This window comes from Lithobates pipiens, unplaced genomic scaffold (genome assembly GCF_037356315.1).
Source record: "Lithobates pipiens isolate NorthernLeopardFrog02 unplaced genomic scaffold, aLitPip1_a1.2 Scaffold_19, whole genome shotgun sequence".
In the NCBI taxonomy this organism is placed as follows: Eukaryota; Metazoa; Chordata; class Amphibia; order Anura; family Ranidae; genus Lithobates; species Lithobates pipiens.
This window is the reverse complement of record NW_027507764.1, coordinates 402,328,324-402,347,508: the sequence shown is the minus strand read 5'-3', so window position 1 is coordinate 402,347,508 and position 19,185 is coordinate 402,328,324. Positions and strand designations below refer to the sequence as shown.

General features: G+C 48.7%; 1 protein-coding gene across 2 annotated transcripts in view; it reads left to right on the top strand.

Moving 5' to 3' along the window:
* Positions 1 to 19,185, top strand: part of CEP192 (centrosomal protein 192) — a 341,693-nt gene that overhangs the window by 296,806 nt on the left and 25,702 nt on the right. For both annotated transcript variants that reach the window (XM_077492401.1, XM_077492400.1), the window contains exons 45-46: positions 9,264 to 9,370; positions 11,286 to 11,409. In XM_077492401.1, coding sequence (XP_077348527.1) covers positions 9,264 to 9,370; positions 11,286 to 11,409 — 231 coding nt within the window. The remainder of the gene's footprint in view (positions 1 to 9,263; positions 9,371 to 11,285; positions 11,410 to 19,185) is intronic.

Sequence of the window (19,185 nt, the reverse complement as noted above, 5' to 3'; positions counted from 1 at the left end):
GAACAAAAGGACCACAGAGCATAAGTTTTGTAGCTGGCTTACAGGAAACGCAAACTACAGTTAAGCGTGATAGTTGTTCTCTTGTCCTGGAGTAATGTCCTATTATGACACTGCTCCCCTTATCAGATCTAGCTCCCTTTCGGGAATGCACCATGCAGCCTGTCCAACAAAAGCAATTTCTCTGTCATATCTGAATTCTGTGGAAATATCTGGGTGCTTCAACAACCTTCAATTTCCTGGGACCAGAAACACTACATATCTGCCATTCCCCCTGACTTTGTTTAGGGTTCAGAGAAGGAACTTAATTTCCTTTAGAATATGTTGGAGTAATGGATTGAGGATCCCTGTAAAGTAGCAAAGGCCACAGAAGATATTTCTCTTACGTTCACTGACTGACACAGCTCCTTTACTTAGACCATCAGGTTGTTACGCCACCTTCAGGAGGGGACTAGGCAGAACATGTTAACATGTACAAAAACCAGAACTTTCTAGTTCCACCCAAGGGGCGGTCCCTTCAGTAACAACCCCCCAGCCTACATCCTGAGGCCTCAGTTTTTTTTTCTGCCCAGTGAAGGAGATGGACCTAGGAACCCTGCGGGCCCATCGGTCCTTAGATTTTTTTTCTGCAGAATTTTGCCTTTTGCGCACAATTAAGATCCTGTGATCTGCTATCAACAGCCGGCTGGGTGACAGGCTGGAATACCCTTTTCTTTGTAGTCTACCCAGCCTGGCCAGTGAGCATGTGCAGACCAGAGCTCCGCGCTGGGTCAGCCATGACATGCCCCTCAGGCTCCAGGTGCAGCCAACCACCCCCTACTGATCGGAGAGTGGGTCTGTGATGGAATGTCCCCAGCTTGTCCAGACTGGTAAGTACAGCCCTCCCTGCCTGGGTTGGGCTGAGCAGCTGGGCTTTCCCTGGAAGGTCGATTTGGGAGCCCCCCTCCTCCCTCTCTTCTCCCCATGTGCCTATCTCCCCCCCCCCCCCCAGGATGCTGCATGGGCTGCTGAGCGGTGTGTGTGCCACATACAGGCTCTCTCCTTGGGTGGGGGGCTGCGCTGGGTGGCTGTGCTCTGGGTGTCTGTTGTCTCTCCCCTGGGTGTCTGGAGGTCTGTTTATGCTGATCGCTGTAGCGCTGTCTGCTGCAGTTTTCTTTGCCTTTTTTCACTGTCCCTCTCTGTATACAGTGCTTTAGCGGCCATGTTTGGTGTGACCAGGCAGAAGCTTGGTCAGGAACCATTTTTCTGTAGTTTGGCGGCCGTTTTCCCTGTGATTATGTCCTTTATACCTAGCTGGATGGCGCAGAACTCGGTCAGGGTGGTGAGTCCTGCGGTGGGATCCTCTCAGCCTGCAGCAGTTAGGAGGGTGGGACCAGTCACTATCCTAAGTCCCCAACAGGTGTCAGACAGGGTGGGTCAGCATGGCTTCAGAAACTAGTGTTTCTTCCCCCGAACTCCAGGCAATTGCAACCGGTTCGCCTGCAGACAGTGCAGTGCCTCTGGACGCTTTGTTGGCGGTCCTTAACACGTTCATTGCCAAGATGGAGGTGCTGCGTGGACGCAAAGGTGGTAAAAAGCGCCCTCCGTCCTCTGGGGAGAGCTCTGATGCAGACTCGGGCCCCGCTGAGGCTGGTGGCCCCTGCTCTTTCAGATGACGTTGACCAGGACCGTTCGGACAGTGAGGATGAGTCCCCATCCGGCTTCACGCGCGACAAAGCGCTAGTTGGCGCACTTATCACAGCTGTGCGTGATACCCTGAAAATCTGCTGATGTAGCGGTCCCTTTTGGATCCCGTAAGCCAGCCTGTGCACCTAAGGTGTTTCTGTATCTGACTTATTTCGATAAGTTCATATACACGAAATGGGGTAGACCACAACTGACCTTTTCGGTCCCAAAATATATGGAGGTGCGTTACCCCTTTGAGGAGAGCCTTCTCAAAAAATGATCGGCTCTTCCGGTCGTTTGCTCCCCAGTATCCAGCTTAAACAAAGTAACCAAGATCCCAGTAGAGGGGACTCCTGCCTTTAAGGACCCCACAGACAGGAAGGCTGAGGCAGTGGCCCGTTCCTTGTTTACGGTTGTGGAGTCAACAATGCGAACAGTACTGGCCTCCGTACTTGTGTCACAGACACTTACTGAGTGGGCAAAACGTTTGCACCATGAATTGGGGGAGCAACAGGCTTCTCCTGTCTGCGTGGAACTGGCAGACCAGTTAGTGCAAGGCCTTAAGTACGTTTGTGACGTGGCCCTGGATACCCTCCCTCTGTTATCCAGGGCTTCAGTTTTAGCAGTGGTGCTGAGGCGCCTGATTTGGCTAAAATGCTGGTCGGCTGACCAGGCATCTAAAAAAGCCCTGACGGATCTACCCTTCCATGGTGAATGGCTCTTTGGAAGTTCGTTGGAGGATATCATTAAGAATGCCACCGGTGGGAAGAGTACCTTACTCCCACAGGCCGGGAAGGCTAAGGAGCCGCACCGTAGGCAAGGGCCCTCGTTTTTTGCTCACAAACTGCTTTTTCTTCCTTCCGGGTCTTCCTTCGGCTAAACGTCCCCAGCCCGACAGGATGACCTCTGAAGGACCAAAGCATCCCTGGAACCGCTAGCCTAACAAGCCTGCGAGCAAGCATGCTACCGCATGAAGGGTTGCCCCCGCCCGTCTCACAGGTGGGGGGTCGCCTTCGAGAGTTTTCAGACCGGTGGGCCTCTCTGCTGTCCAACCAATGGGTCTGCGAACTGATTTCCTCTGGCTACAAGTTGGAGATTGGCCACCAAACAGATTCTTCCCATCCAGTATACCCTTAATCCCCGCTCGCCAGGAGACCCTCTTGGGGGCGGTAAGGGATCTGCTGAGTCGCGGAGTGATAGTACCTGTTCCGGAGCCGGAAAAATTCCAGGGGTTCTACTCCGATCTGTTTGTAGTTCCCAAAAAGAAAGAGGTACGTCCAGTCTTGGACCTAAAAGCCCTCAATTGCTCCGTGAAAGTACAGAGGTTCAGAATGGAATCAGTTTGCTTAGTAGTCGCTGCACTCCATCAAGGAGACTTCCTGGCGTCCTTGGACATCCAGGATGCGTACCTGCACACACCCATATGCCTATGGCATCAGAAGTTTCTGCGATTTTGCAGTTGGGGACACCCACTACCAGTTTGTGGCCCTCCCTTTTTGGCTTGACCCCCGAGTCTTTACCAAGGTATCGGCTCCAGTTCTGGCTTTGCTGCGACAACGCGGGATCACGATCGTAGGTTACCTAGACGATCTCCTCCTGAGAGTATCTTCCGTCTCAGAATCAAAGGAGGATGTGGCGATCACCATGCAGACCCTGCAGGAATTTGGGTGGCTGTTGAACCTAAAAAAGTCGGTACTCATACCGACTCAGCGTCTGGAGAACCTAGGCTTGCTGCTGGACTCCATGGAAGCGAGTGTGTTTCTCCCTTCAGACAAGCTGCAGACTCTCAGAGCCGTGGTAAAACTGTTGATGAACCGCAGGTGGTCATCGCTACACTTCAGCATGCGAGTCCTGGGGCTCATGGTGGCCTCCTTTGAGGCAGTGCCGTACGCCCAGTTTCACACCAGATTCTTGCAGAAGGAGATCTTGACGAAATGGAACAAATCTCCATTATCCCTGGATCGGCAGATTCAGGTGAGCCAGTCAGTCAGGGACTCCCTGCTCTGGTGGCTGAGGTCCCCAGCATTTCGGTCCGGGAAGTCGTTCCTACCTCTACATTGAACAGTGATCATAACGGATGCCAGCCTGACCGGCTAGAGTACTGGGGGTACGGTCGACCCAGGGCCTCTGGTCGGGGGAGGAATTGCCAATCAATGTGTTCGCACTACGAGCGATCAGCCTATGCCTCTCCACATGGTCGATGAGACTTCAAAGGCATCCGATCAGGATCCAGTCAGACAATGCCACGGTGGTGGCCTATGTCAATCATCAAGGAGGAACAATAAGCTCGGCTGCTGCACGGGAGGTCGCTCACATCCTTCAGTGGGCAGAGCGACATGTACCGGCCCTGTCGGGCATTTACGTCCCGGGAGTGGAAAACTGGCAGGCGGACTACCTAAGTCGCCAGATGCTGGACCAGGAGAATGGGCGCTGCATCCGGAGGTGTTCAGGCTACTGTGCATGCGATGGGGCACACCAGACATGGATCTCCTGGCTTTCCGTCTCAATCGGAAAGTGCAGAGATTCGTGTCCAGGACAAGAGATCCTTGGTCTCCCAAGCCTAGCCATCGAGTGAGCAAGCCCTAGCTACATGCTGGGTCTGCCAAGACATGCCCCGTCTGATCCAGGGGTTGCCGGTTGAGCTATATGCTCCGGGGCACACATATGACCAGGCTACTGCTGTCTGTGTCAGTGCGCCGTGGCCGGCAGCCACCCCGTACTGCTTGGGTGATGGGTCTGTCTGTGGAATGTTTCCAGCAGTTCCTGCAAGAGGGGTAAGTATGGTTCCACCTGTCTCGGCAGGATGTAGCAGCTCTGCGTTCCCTGGGAGGTAGACTAGGGGGTCTCTCACTCTCCCTTCTCTGCCTGTCCCTTCCCTCCTCCCCATGCTATGGACCGCTGTGTGACTGGGCACATGGGGGTGCGGTGCACGTACCTGGCCGGGGGCGGTCTCTGGGTCCTGGCAGGGGGCTGCGCTGGGTGTTGGGGGTCCGCTCGTCCTCTTTCCTCTTTCTGGGCCACGGTGGCATGTTTGTGCTTTGTTTGACGTGGGGAGGCCGCGGGTCGCTTTGCGACCATTTTTCTGTAGCCAAAGCCAGTTTTTGCTTTTCAGCCATTTTTTGGAAGTTTGGCCATTTTCTCTGCGGCCTCAGTTTTTTGCTGAGGCACCAATTTTCTAGTAGCCTCAGGTAGTTTTGCCTCTAGCACTGGGTGCTTGTTTCCTAGAACAGCTGGATTTTCACACAGACACCTCATGGATGACACGGGAGAGCTGACAGTGATATATTAGCGCAGTACCTGGGTCAGGGTGATGAGTCCTGCGGGGGGGGGGCGGGCTAAGTCTGTGGCAGGTAGGAGGGTGGACATTTTGTGACACTTGCCTTAGGTCCCTAAGTGGTGACAGGTGAGTGTGGGTAAGCATAGCGTTGGAAGCTGGCGCTTCTTCCCCAGACATCCCTATTATTGCAACTGGTTCCCCTGCACCTGTGGTGCCTATGGACGCTCTGTCGGCGGTCCTGGAGGCCTTTGTTACCAGGGTGGAAGCAGCGTGCAGGCGCAAGGGGGCCCCTCCAGCCCACCGTCTTCTGGGGAAAGCTCTGATTCAGACTCTGGCCAAGCTGTGACAGGCGGCCCCTGTTCTGACGTATCAGAGAATGCAGACCAGGACCGTTCGGACAGTGAGGATGACTCCGTGTCCAAGTCAGCGCAGGAAAAGGCACTTGTAGGAGCACCTATGTATGGAGGATAAGGCGGGGGCATCTACAGAGGTGTCTGTCCCATACGGTCCCACAAGCCGACCCGCACGACTAAAGTGCTTACCTAACTTATTTTGATAAGTTTATTTACAAGGAATGGGGAAAACCACAGCGGGCCTTTTCAGTCCCGAAAGGCATGGCGGTGCGTTACCCCTTTCAGAAGTGTTTCCTGAAGAAATGGACATCTCCGATTGTTGTCCCCCCGGTATCCAGGTTAAATAAGGTAACCACGATTCCGATGGAACGGACTCCTGCCTTCAAGGACCCTGCGGACAGAAGAGCAGAGGCAATTGCCCAGTCCATGTTTACAATGGTGGGGTCAGCATTGCAGCTATTGTTAGCCACGGCCCTGGTATCGCAGACGCTTACTGAATAGGCTAAATTGTTGCACTGTTGAATGAAGAAGCAACAGGTCTGTGTGGAGCTGGCGGACCAGTTGGTGCAGGGCCTTAAGTATGTCTGTGATACGACCCCTTTGCTCTCTAGAGCCTCAAGATCAGCAGTAGTGCTATGTCGCCTGATCTGGCTGAAATGCTGGTCTGCAGACCAGGCATCTAAGAAAGCACTGGCGGACTTGCCCTTCCAGGGAGATAGGCTATTTGGAGCATCACTGGATGACATTATTAAGAATGTTACTGGGGTTAAGAGTACGTTACGCCCACAGTCCAGAAAAGGGAAGGCGCCACGCCATAGGCAAGGGCCCTCCTTTTCCACTCAGAACCAGATTTTTCGTCCACCCGGGTCGGCAGGTAAGCGTTCCCAGTCCCACAAGGTACCTGCTGAGGAACAAAAGCCTCCCTGGTTTTGCAAGCCTGTGAGCAAATCTGTTAGTGCATGAAGGTTTGCCCCTGCCCGAATCTCGGGTGGGGGGGGTCGCCTTCGAGAGTTTGCAGCCCGGTGGATCTCCCTACTTTCTGACCAGTGGGTCTGCGAACTGGTTTCATCAGGGTACAAGATAGTTTCTTTCTTGTCCACCAAACAGATTTTTTTTTTCCCTCCAACCTTCATCTTCCAGTTCGTCGGGAAGCCCTGTTCGGGGCAGTACAGGACCTGTTGTTGCGTGGGGGAAAAGTACCTGTACCGATGACGGAAAGGTTTCAAGGATTCTACTCCAATCTGTTTGTAGTCCCAAAGAAGGAAGGGGTCCGTCCGGTCCTGGACCTCAAGGCCCTCAACAGCTGCAGTAATGGCCAGGTTTACACTGTATTTGATGTCACATGGGGTGTAGTAGGAAGCTGAGTGATTAAGAAGTCTCCTGGGAATTCAGTGTTGTGTGCCGTAGGAAGTACTGATAGCCGTAAATCAGGGGCGATCTGGGCATGCTCAGTGATGTAATTCTAAATAACAAAAAGGATTACAACAATACTATGCAAGTAAGGAGATATCTACAAGCAGTGTTCATTATGTTTTTTTATGCTGATTTACATGGGACAGCGGGGAGGGTTTACAACCACTTTAATCCATTTATTATCAGTCAACTGTGTTTACCCTTTTTAAATCATAATGACAACAGAAACGACCCAAATTACCTTGATCAAAAGTTTACATACTCTGGTGATTTTGGCCTGATAACCTGCACACAAGGTGACACAAAGGGGTTTGAATGGCTATTAAAGGTAACCATCCTCACCTGTGATCTGCTTGTGATTGGTGTGTGTATAAAAGGTCAGTTTGTTTCTGGACTCCTGACAGACCCTTGCATCTTTCAGCTAGTGCTGCACTGATGTTTCTGCATTCTGAGCCATGGGGAAAGCAAAATAATTGTCCAAGGATCTGCGGGAAAAGGTAGTTGAACTGTTTAAAACAGGAAAGAGATATAAAAAGATTGAGAATGCGAATCAGCAGTGTTCAAACTATAATCTACCAGGAAAACTGTTCAGGATGCAAAGAAATACCCACAAATAACTTCAGGTGGCATACATGGTGTGGCGGTTTCAAGATGCACAATGAGACTATTGAAGAAAGATTGGCTGTATGCTCGAGTCGCCAGAAGAAACCCATTACTATGCAAATGCCACCAAGTCTCCCACTTGCAATATGCCAAATAGCACAGAGACAAGCCTCAAACCTTCTGGCACAAAGTCATTTGGAATGATGGGACTGAAATTTAGCTTTTTGGCCGCAACCATAAAGGTTACATTTGGAGAGGAGTCACCATGGCCTGGATCGCTGATGTTTTGGGTATGTGCAAGCTACAAAGGCACAAGAAATTTGGTCAAAATAGTTTGGCAAGATGAATGCAGTATGTTATCGAAAAATACTTGAGGAACATTTGCATTCATCAGCCAGGAAGCTGAGCATGGGACGAACTTGGACATTCCAACATGACAATGATCCAAAACACAAGGCTAAGTTGACCCGTCATTGGCTACAGCAGAATAAAGTGAAGGTTCTGGAGTGGCTATCTCAGTCAACTGACTTCAATGTCATTGAGCCACTCTGGGGAGATCTCAGTCGTGCAGTTCATGCAAGACAGCCCAAGAATTTACAGGAACTGGAGGCTTTGCCAAGAGGATTGGATCTTTACTATCTGAGAAGATAGAGCCTCATCCACAAATACCACAAAAGACTTCAAGCTGTCATTGATGTTAAAGGGACAATACAAGGAATTAAAGAGGGATTCCACCAAAAAATTAAAAGCCAGCAGCTATAAATACTACAGCTGTTGACTTTTAATAAATGGACACTCACCTGTCCCGGGTTCCAGCGATGCCGAGGCCGATCGATCGCTCGGCTCTCGGCTGCTGCCGCCACCATTCTAGGTGAGGGAATCAGGAAGTGAAGCAAATCGGCTTCACTTCCCGGTTCCCTACTGCGCATGCGCGAGTCGCGTCGCGCAATAGGAAATCTCCGCGCTGTCACTGGGACCCGTGTGTGTCCCAGCAGACAGCGCGGCAGGGTAGGAAATGGCGTAGACTCCCACGGGAGTCTATGCCCGGAAGTGGGTGTAAATGCCTGTCTTTTACAGGTATCTCCACCCCCCTCCCCCCTGAAAGGTGTCAATTGTGACACCGGAGGGGGGGAGGGATCCGATTAGCGGAGGTTCCACTTTAGGGTGGAATCCCGCTTTAAGATCTGGGGTATGTAAACTTTTGATCAGGGTCATTCAGGTAGTTTATTTTGCCATTATGATTTAAAGAGTCAACAGTTTGATAATAAATGGCTTCAGCCAAACACTTACCACAAGTGGAAAAAGTTTTTGTGTTTATCATTGTGTTATTCATATTCTCTGAAAAATGGCCAAGAAATCATAAATTCTGCCAGGTTATGTAAACTTATGAGCATAACTGTGCATTTTTGGTTGTAACATTACAAAATGTAGAAAATTTCAAGGAGTATAAATACTTTTTCAAGGCACTGTATACATTCTATTTTAAACTGAATGGCTTGTTTTACAAGGTGAATATTTACAATCACTTTAAGATAACAGGAATTAGGACTTGCCTGTACATTCCTCATCTTGCAATATGGTACAGGACACATGCACTCCCACCCCTTGTGTCTTGATCACTCCTCCTCCTCTTGTGAAAACAGTCTCATGGAGTGGGTAGGGTTATTGGTCTACTCTAGCTAAAACCATAGGATTGTTTTATCGAATCACCTGCAGGTAGACTTTCTATATCCCAAGGTCTTAGCATAAAAGTCCTGTGCTGTACGTCAAGATGAGATTTCAGACAAATAGATATTCCTGATTGGGAGTTTCCTTGTCATGAAAACAAGAACAAGTTTTATTCCCCTGCAGTTTAGAAAAACTGCAGATAAAGAAGTCCAATGTTATGCAGGTGGATGTTGTGTTTGTATTTTGAAATGATTAAAAGCATGGCTGACTGTTATCTTCTTCTAAAGGGTACCATGACTGAAAATGTGTTGAGAGCTCCTGCTTCAGTAAATACAGAAGTTCCAGTCCATCCAAGAAGAAGATCCGGCTCTGAAGCTTCTTCATTGAGAACTTTGTATGTAATTACCTTATTTGTAAAATAGATGTTCATAATCTTGTGTAACTTTTTAATGTTCATTAAAGTGGTTGTAAACCCTTTAGAACCACACTTCCCTACAGGTAAGCCTATAGTAAGGCTTACCTGTAGGTACCGTGAATTTCTCCTAAACTTGCACAGTTTGGGAGATATTCACTGTATCCGCATGTGCCAACGCTATCGGCACATGCGCACTGAAGAAACTGCTCATTCGTGCCATTTGTTACGCTGCTGTGCCATGACTGGTGGCACAATAGGCTCCGGCTTATAGTGATGGAGCCCGCAAACTCAGAAGTAACATTCCGGAGACGTGTCGCCCGTCACAGCAGTGTACGGGACCAATGCAACAGCTTCATTCTAAGGTAGGAATTTCATAATGAGCTATGCCTTTGTCTTTCTTGCAGGTTGTTTTATACAGTATTTGTTCTTTTTTTCCTTGCGTTTATAACCACTTTAACCACTTACAGACCGGACCATTTTGCTGGTCAAAGACCAGACCACTTTTTGAGATTCGGCACTGCGTCGCTTTAACTGACAATTGCGCGGTCGTGCGACTTGGCTCCCAAACAAAATTGACGTCCTTTTTTTTCCCCACAAATAGAGCTTTCTTTTGGTGGTATTTGATCACCCCTGCGGTTTTTATTTTTTGCGCTATAAACAAAAATAGAGCAACAATTTTGAAAAAAACGCATTATTTTTTACTTTTTGTTATAATAAATATCCCCCAAAAAATATATAAAAAAAACATTTTTTTTCCCTCAGTTTAAGCCGAAACTTATTCTTCTACATATTTTTGTTAAAAAAATCGCAATAAGCGATTGATTGGTTTGCGCAAAAGTTATAGCGTTTACAAAATAGGGATAGTTTTATAGCATTTTTATTAATAATTTTTTATTATTTTTTTTTTTTACTAGTAATGGCGGCGATCAGCGATTTTTATTGTGACTGCGACATTGTAGGGGACCCATGGGACATTTTTGACACATTTTTGGGACCATTGTCATTTATACAGTAATCACTGCTATATAAATGCAGTGATTCCTGTGTAAATGACACTGGCAGTGTAGGGGTTAAGTGTTCCTAGGGGTGTGTTACTAACTGTGGGGGGGTTGGGCTTTCATTTAGTGAACACTGATCTCTGCTCCAATCACATGGAGCAGAGATCAGCGTCACTAGTTGCTAGGCAGAATGGATAAATGCTGTTTACACGGCATTTCCTCCATTCAGCCATCCCGTGAGATGATCGCGGGTATGCCCGAGACGATCGCGGGTATGCCCGCGGCGATGGAGTCCGCGGGTCCCGCGACCAGACTCACGGGGGTCCCAACCAGCGCAGGAGCGCGCCGCCGGCGGCGCGCTCCCGATGGCAGGGCGGCATTGAAGATTGGACGTACCTGTACGCCAATATGCCTGCCCGTGCCATTCTGTCGACGTACATCTTCGTGTGCTGGTTGGGAACCGGTTAAGGCATAGTTGCATCCCTACTATGCTAGCTTGATTTTGATTTGGATAGAGTTGACATCAAAACACTAATAGAAGGGCAGTCTTCCAATGGGAACACTAGTTCTTGCACACCAGGTTTCCCTCACTTTGTATGAATTTCCTCCTACATCCTGTGTATAAAACTGTTATACCCCATACACACTATCAGTTTTTCTGTTTTTCCTTCAGATTTACCAAAACCATATAATATGAGGTCAAACCTTGGGAGTTTCAATTTGTATGCAATCAGGCAGACCCTTCTACTACATGGTTTTGGTAAACCTGAAGGAACAACTCCGCAGAAAAACTGATAGTGTGTATGGGGCATACGTGTGATAGCCCTCTCTATCCAAAATGGGGAAAAAATGTTTTGCTCCTAGCTCTACCTAAACTCTTGTATTTTAATTCCCAGGCAAGATGTGACTGCAAAGGGGGTTTTTGCTTCAGACCAGTTATACGCTTTTCCTCCTACACCAGTTGGTGAATCCAGTACGTTAAAAGTAAACCTACGAAACAACTCTTTTAGAACATACATGGTAAGATTTTTTGTGTATTTTTTTCTCTCAAAATAACTTTTGGAAAGCCTAAAGTAATCTGGGGAACATAACAGTAGATGAACAACTTGCTTCTGAGTATTGAGATTTAAAGGGAACTGATAAATTTAACAAGCCCCGTGTACTTAATTGCCCTTCTGTTAAAGTGGTTGTAAACCCTCTCCTATAGCCAGTGTACTAAATAGTCTCAGAAGATATACAAAGCTCCTTTACATGTATTTCTGCTGTCTTCAACTTTCTACACTCTTTAGAAAGTGCACATCATGTTGGAAATCTTTCTTCCTGTTTCGGCAGTGGGTTCCGGGGTCTGGGCACATACATTGTGTGAGAGCTGACTGGAGGAAAGGCTGAGGAACAAAGGAACATGCAGAGCTTTACTGTGCTCTCTGCTTATCTATCTGTAAGCACCCTCCTTGTCACAAATTCCCAGCTGTTTTTATCTCCTGTGTTGGAGATTTTGTCAGGAGTGACTCTGCTGACAACAGAGAAACAAAGCAGCAGAAAGACACAGGACTTGGAGTTTTGGAGATAAATAAGTACACACTACAAATAGGTGCATCTAATAAAATTTGAATATCAAAAAGTTTATTTCAGTAATTCAATTCAAAAAGTGAAACTCCTATATTTTATATAAATGTTAGTTAGGCATTTCAAGCATTTCTTTCTTTTTAATTTTGATTATGGCTTACAGCTAGTGAAAACCCAAAATTCAGTATCTCAGAAAATTAGAATATTACATAAGACCAATAAAAGTATTTTTAATAAAAAAATGTTGGCTTACTGAAAAGCGTGTCTGTACAGTATAGTTTGCACTCAATACTTGGTCGGAGCTCCTTTTGCACAAATACTGCATCAATGCGGCGTTGCATGTAGGCAAAAGTGAGTTTCACTTTTTGAATTAATCTACCAAAATAAGTTAACTTTTTTTTGATGATATTCTAAATTTATGAAATGCACCTCTATGTACCCAGGTTAGATTTCATGAATGGAATTTACAACCACTTTAATGTGTATCCTTAAGCCAGATCTACACTGCTAATTTTAAAGTGATTTTAACCGCTTTTTTTTTTTTTTTTATAAAAAAGATGTTCAACTTATCTGTTCTGTGCAATGGTATTGCCCAGATTGTCCCTTACCCAATATCTTTTCTAGAGTGCCCTGCCCGTGCTCTCTACTCCTTGTGCGTGCCCTCTCAGTAAGCTATGTGCTTTGGGGGCACCTGTATGGGCATGCTCCAGAGCTGGGGAGTGTGCTTCTGTAGATACATTGTGACTCAGCCTCATTCCCCACCCAGCCATAGTTTCCTGTAATAGGTAATGGCAATGCTGCAGACAGGAAGGGGACAGGGGAGGGTAAAAAAATGCTTTAAAGTGGTTCTAAATGCAACACATAATTTTATTTTTATTTTTTACCTTAGTGCGTTGCCTGCATGAAAGTAAAAAATGTCCCTGTAACTCTTTTGCCCTCTTGTATACTTACCTGAATCTTGTGTCAATCAAATCCTGTCAGGGGCCGGGGGGTTTTGAGTGACAAAATATAAATTGCTTTATCGTACATCATAGGACACAGAGCCTTAAGTATTTACTTAGTTGGTTATAGCTACCTTCAGGTGTTGAAACTGGCACACCCAATACAGGAAGTTGACTCCCCTATATAACCCCTCCTCCTTCCAGGAGTACCTCAGTTTTCTCTTATATTCAGACGAGACAGCTCCTCTCTTAGCCATTGGGTTGTTAGCCTTATCACTAGGAGAATACTAGGCATTAGTTGTAACACAACACTCAAAACTCTTAGTTCCGCCCGGGGGGGGGGGGGGGGGGGGCGGTCCCTTGGGTAATAACCCTCCTGTCTGCAGACAGACCTCAGTTTTATTTTGCCTAGTGAAGGAGAAGGACCTAGGAACCCTGCGGGCCCATTGGTCCGTGCCTTTTTATGCAGAAGCTTGGCTTTTTGCGCAAGATGAATGATCAGCTATCAACAGCCGGCTGGGTGACAGGCTGGATACCCTTATCCTTGTAGTCTCCCCAGTCCAGCCATCGAGCATGTGTAGGCTGAAGCTACGCGCTCGGAAGGCTACGACGAAACCTCCGCTCCAGAGGTGTTCGTGAGCTTTTATGCTCCGAGGCATACATATGACCGGGCCACTGATGTCTGTCTCACAGTATGCTGGGCCAGCAGCTACCCTGTACTGATCAGTGAGTAGTTCTGTATTGGAATGTCTCCCAGCTCTTCAGGCCTGGTAAGTATAGCTCTCCCTGCCTCAGTGGGGCTAAGCAGCTGGGCATTCCCTGGGAGGTCGATTCGGGGGTCCCTCACCCCCCTCTCCTCTCCCCTGTCCCTATCTTCTCCCTCCCCCTCCTAGGGGGGATGCTGCATGTGGCTGCTGAGCGGTGTATGTGTGCATATACTGGGGATCTCTGTGTGCTTTCACCTGGGATGGGGGGCTGGCTGGCTAGCGTTGTCCTGGGTCCTGTGTTTTATGACCCTGGATGGTGCCTGTGAGGGTCTGGTGTGGTGCTGACTCTGCCATTGTTTTTCTTTCTGTACCTCATGTAGCTGCTGGCAGCCATTGTAGTTGTGGGCGAGGGCAGCATGCCTTCCTGGGCTTCAGCGGCTATATTCCAAGTGATCGCCTATTCAGGACACTGGAGGCCACTTTCTGGAAACCTGAACACATTTTCAGTGTTCTCTAGCAGCAGCATGGCTCATGTGCTCTCACAGCTATTTTCCCTGTGTTTCCTGTCTGTGTACTGGATGCTGGGCGGCCATTTTATTGAAGCCTGAGCACTTTTCTAGAACGTTTTGTCGCTCATTCCGGCGGCTGCCACCAACACAGCTTTTGTTTCCTCTGCATTTGGGAGCACTCAGTGACTACAGGCACTACTTGTGGACAGCGCAAAACTCCTTAGGGTGGTAAGTCCGGCAGGAAAGAGCCCCTCAGTCAGCAGCAGCAAGGAGGGTGGGACTGTCACTGTCTTAAGTCCCCTTCGGGTGGCAGACAGGGTAGGGTCAGCATGGCTTCAGAAACTGGTGTTTCTTCCCCCGAAATGCAGGCAGTTGCAACCGGGTCACCTGAGGACTGCACAGTGCCCATAGACACCCTGACGGTGGTCCCCAATACGTTTGTTGCCAAGATGGAGGCGGTGCAAGGTAAGAAAGGTGCATTAAAAAGGCCCCTGCCCCGCATTCTGAGAAAATATACCATACCCTTCATGACACAATCCCACTATATGATGCTAAATGGAATCCATGGTTTATGTTTAGACTTCTGAATTAACTACAATAGTCTCTCTTCCTCCCTTTCCTTCTTTTATGTGTTGTATCTCTCTGGTAGTTGATTTTTTATATTTATCTTTTTTTTCTTTTATTTATCTTCCTTTTTCATTGGCCGAGTTTTGCCTCTGTATTTGGCAAGTACAGTGGCGACGGCCCTCAAGGATATTCCTGATCTATGCAGATGTTTAGTTCATGAATGTACATCCCACCACCGGTTATAAGTACTAAAATTAACAGTTGATGATTATCTCTATGCTAACATACTGTACTGGACTATCAATATGTAATATTGCCTTCCTTTTATATGGTTCTGCATGGGAATCTTCCAACACCCATATCTTGTAACCCTGTTTAATTCTTTTCAATAAAAACTTTTGAAAAAAAAAAAAAAAAAAGGCCCCTGCCCCCCCTCCCCGTCCTCTGGGGAGAGCTCTAACGCAGACTCGGGTCCTGCTGAGGCTGGAGACCCCTGCTCTGTCTTGTCAGATGCCGCTGATCAGGATCATTCGGACAGCGAGGGTGAGTCGCCGTCCGGGCCTGGGCGCGACAAAGCGCTTGTTGGATCACTTATCACAGCTGGGCATTATACCCTGAAGATTCAGGAGCCAGCGGATCCCTCTGCTGATGTACCGGTCCCTTTTGGGTCCCGCAAGCCAGCACGTTCACCTAAGGTGTTCCCGTATCTGACTTATTTTGACAAGTTCATTTACAAAGAATGGGGTCGCACGCAATGGACCTTTTCGGTCCCCAAATACATGGCGGTGTGTTACCCTTTTGAGGAGAGCCTTCTCAAAAAATGGTCGGCTCCTCCAGTCGTGGACCCCCCAGTATCCAGGTTAAATAAAGTAACCATGATCCGGTTGAGGGCACTCCTGCATTCAAGGATCCCACGGACAGGCCGAGGCAGTGGCTCATTCTCTGTTTACGGTTGTGGGGTCTGCCGTGCGACCAGTGGTGGCATCCACACTTGTGTCGCAGACACTGACTGAGTGGGCAAAACTTTTGTACCGTGAATTGGGAGCGCAACAGGCTTCTCCTGTCTGTGTGGAACTAGCATACCAACTAGTGCAAGGCCTTAAGTACGTCTGTGACGCGGCCCTGAATACTCTCCCTCTGTTATCCAGGGCTTCAGTGTCAGCTGTGGTGCTGAGGTGCCTGATTTGGCTAAAATGCTGGTCTGCTGACCAGGCATCCAAAAAAGCCCTGATGGATCTTCCCTTCCTTGGCGAACGGCTCTTTGGAGCCTCATTAGACGACATTATTAAAAATGCCACCGGTGGTAAGAGTACCCTACTCCCACAGGCCAGGAAGGCTAAGGAGCCATGCCGTAGGCAAGGGCCCTCATTTTCCGCTCACAAATGGCATTTTCGTTTGCCCGGTGCTTCAACAAAACGTCCCCAGCCCGACAGGACGTCCACGGACGGTCAAAAACATCCCCGGAACCTCAAGCCTGCAAATAAAAGTGCTACCGCAAGAAGGTTTGCTCCCACCCATGTCTCGAGTGGGGGGCGCCTTTGGGAGTTTGCGGCCCGGTGGTCCTCCCGGTTATCCGACCAATGGGTCTGTGATCTGATTTCCACAGGCTACAAGGATAGTTTCTCTCTTGGCCGCCAAACAGATTCTTCCCCCCTCCAGTATACCTGTATTCCCGGCTTGCCGGGAGGCCCTCTTGGGGTCGGTAAGGAACTTGCTGAATCGAGGGGTGATTGTACCAGTTCCGGAATCAGAACACTTCCAGGGATTCTACTCAAATCTGTTTGTGGTTCCCAAGAAGAAAGGCGTACGTCCAATCTTGGACCTAAAAGCTCTCAATCACTTTGTAAAAGTGCAGAGGTTCAGAATGGAATCGGTTCGCTCAATAGTCGCTGCACTACATCAAGGGGACTCCCTGGCATCCTTAGACATCCAGGATGCGTACCTGCACATATTCATATGCCTTCGGCATCAAAAGTTTCTGTGGTTTGCAGTCAAGGAAGCCCACTACCACTACTAGTTTGTTGCTCTTCCCTTTGGTCTGGCATCAGCCCCCGAGTCTTTACCAAGGTATTGGCTCCAGTTTTGGCATTGCTATGGCAACGTGGAATCGCGATCGTGGGATACCTAGGTGATCTCCTGAGGGCATCTTCCACCTCAGAATTAGAGGAGGATGTGGCGGTCACCATGCAGACCCTGCGAGAATTTGGGTGGCTGTTGAGCCTAAGGAAGTCGGTGATCGTACCGACCCAGCATCTGGAGTACCTAGGCTTGCTGCTGGACTCCATGGAAGCGAGTGTGTTTCTCCCTTCAGACAAGCTGCAGACTCTCATATCCACGGTAAAACTGCTGATGAACCGCAAGTGGTCGTCGCTCTGCTTTTGCATGCGAGTACTGGGCCTCATGATAGCCTCCTTCGAGGAAGTGCCTTATGCCCAGTTCTACACCAGAGTCCTGCAGAAGGAGTTTTTGACAAAATGGGACAAATCTCAGTTGTCCCTGGATCGACAGATCCAGGTGAGCCAGTCAGAGACTTACTGATATGATGGTTGAGGTCCCTGGTGATTCAGTCAGGAAAATCATTCCTACCTCTGAGATGGACAGTGATCACTACGGATGCCAGTCTATCCAACTGGGGTGGAGTGATGGGGGTTCAGTCGGCTCAGGGCCTCTGGTCGACGTAACAATCCAAGTTGCCGATCAATCTGCTCGAATTGAGAGCGATCAGGCTGTGCCTCTCCACATAGTTGACGAGACTGCAAGGGCGTCCTATCAGGATCTAGTCAGACAACGCCACTGCGATGGCATACGTCAATCACCAAGGGGGAGTAAGAAGCTCAGCTGCTGCAAGGGAGGTCGCTCACATACTTCAGTGGGCAGAGCAACACGTGTACCGGCCCTGTCGGCCATTTACATCCTGGCAGTGGAGAACTGGCAGGCGGACTATCTGAGTCGACAGATGCTGGACCCAGGAGAATGGGTATTGCATCCGGAGGTTTTCAGGTTACTGTGCCTGAAGTGGGGCACACCAGACGTGGATCTGCTGGCCTCCCGTCTCAATCGGAAGGTGCCTAGATTCGTGTCCAGGACTAAAGGTCCGTGGGCAGACGCGCTGGTGGCTCCGTGGGATCAGTACCAGCTGATCAACACCTTTCCTCCACTAAAACTGTTACCACGTCTGCTTCGCCAAGGGGATCCCAGTGATACTGGTTGCCCCAGATTGGCCTCAGCGTTCCTGGTACGCAGACCTGGTGCGTCTGGTGGCAGACGCTCCCTGGCGACTGCCGTTGCGAGAGGGCCTTCTGTCTCGAGGTCCGATTCGCCATCCTGCTTTACCATCGCTGGCTTTAACGGCATGGCTATTGAGAGCCAGGTGTTGAGGAACCGGGGTCTGTCGGACTCTGTGATCCCAACTATGTTGAGAGCACGGAAATCTTCTTCTCTGAAGATATACCATTGTACCTGGAAGGCCTACATCTCCATGTGTGAGGAGAAAGGATGGCATCCGTGCTCCTTTTCTATATCCAGGATCTTGCTATTTCTTCAGCAAGGAGTAAACCAGAAATTGGCGTTTAGCACCATTAAAGGGCAAATTTCAGCCTTGGCTGTCTTTTTTTCAGCGACCCCTGGCATCTCACTCCTTAGTGAGTACCTTGGTTCAGGGGATACGACATGTAGTCCCTCCGGTGCATCCACCGTTACCCCCTTGAGATTTGAACCTAGTATTGTCGGCGCTTCAAAAACCACCGTTTGAAAATATCAGGGAGATTCCCCTGTTGACCCTTTCCCAGAAAGTGGTCTTCCTAGTGGCCATCACATCAGCCAGGAGGGTTTTGGAACTGGCGGCCTTGTCTTGCAAGTCGCCCTATCTGGTTATCCACAAGGATAAGGTGGTGTTGCTTCCGCAACAGTCTTTTCTACCGAAAGTGGTCTCGGCTTTTCAGATCAATGAGGACATTGTATTACCATCTCTGTGTCCTAAGCCGAAGCACCCTAAGGAGGTGGCCCTTCACGCTCTGGATGTGGTTTGGGTTCTAATGGTGTATTTGTCTGCCACGGCTCCCTTTCAGAAGTCACTCACTGTTTGTTTCAGTGGCTGGTCCAAAAAAAGGGATGGCGGTCTCGTCTTCCACCATTTCCAGGTGGATCAGACAGATTGTAGTACAAGCCTACGCCTTGAAGGCGATCCCCGCTGAGCAAGCAGATATCCACGGGGCGGATCAGAACTGATCCGCCCCTTGTGAAAGTACCCTAAAGCTGATACTCTGGGAAACAGTGTCTCAAAGCAGCTAAAGCAAGGCTGCCACTGGACACAGAAGCGCTGTCGCACGTGTGGGGTTTACACAGGCATTTACAGTACAGGAAAAAACGTATTGTTTAGCATTAGACCATTCTATGCTACCACTGTTCTTCCTACTATAATTCAAATAAATAGAACAGTTCTTATAGTACCTTTTGCTTTTTGTGCTTTGCACTATGGCTTCCAGGCTTACTACTAAGGCACCAAAA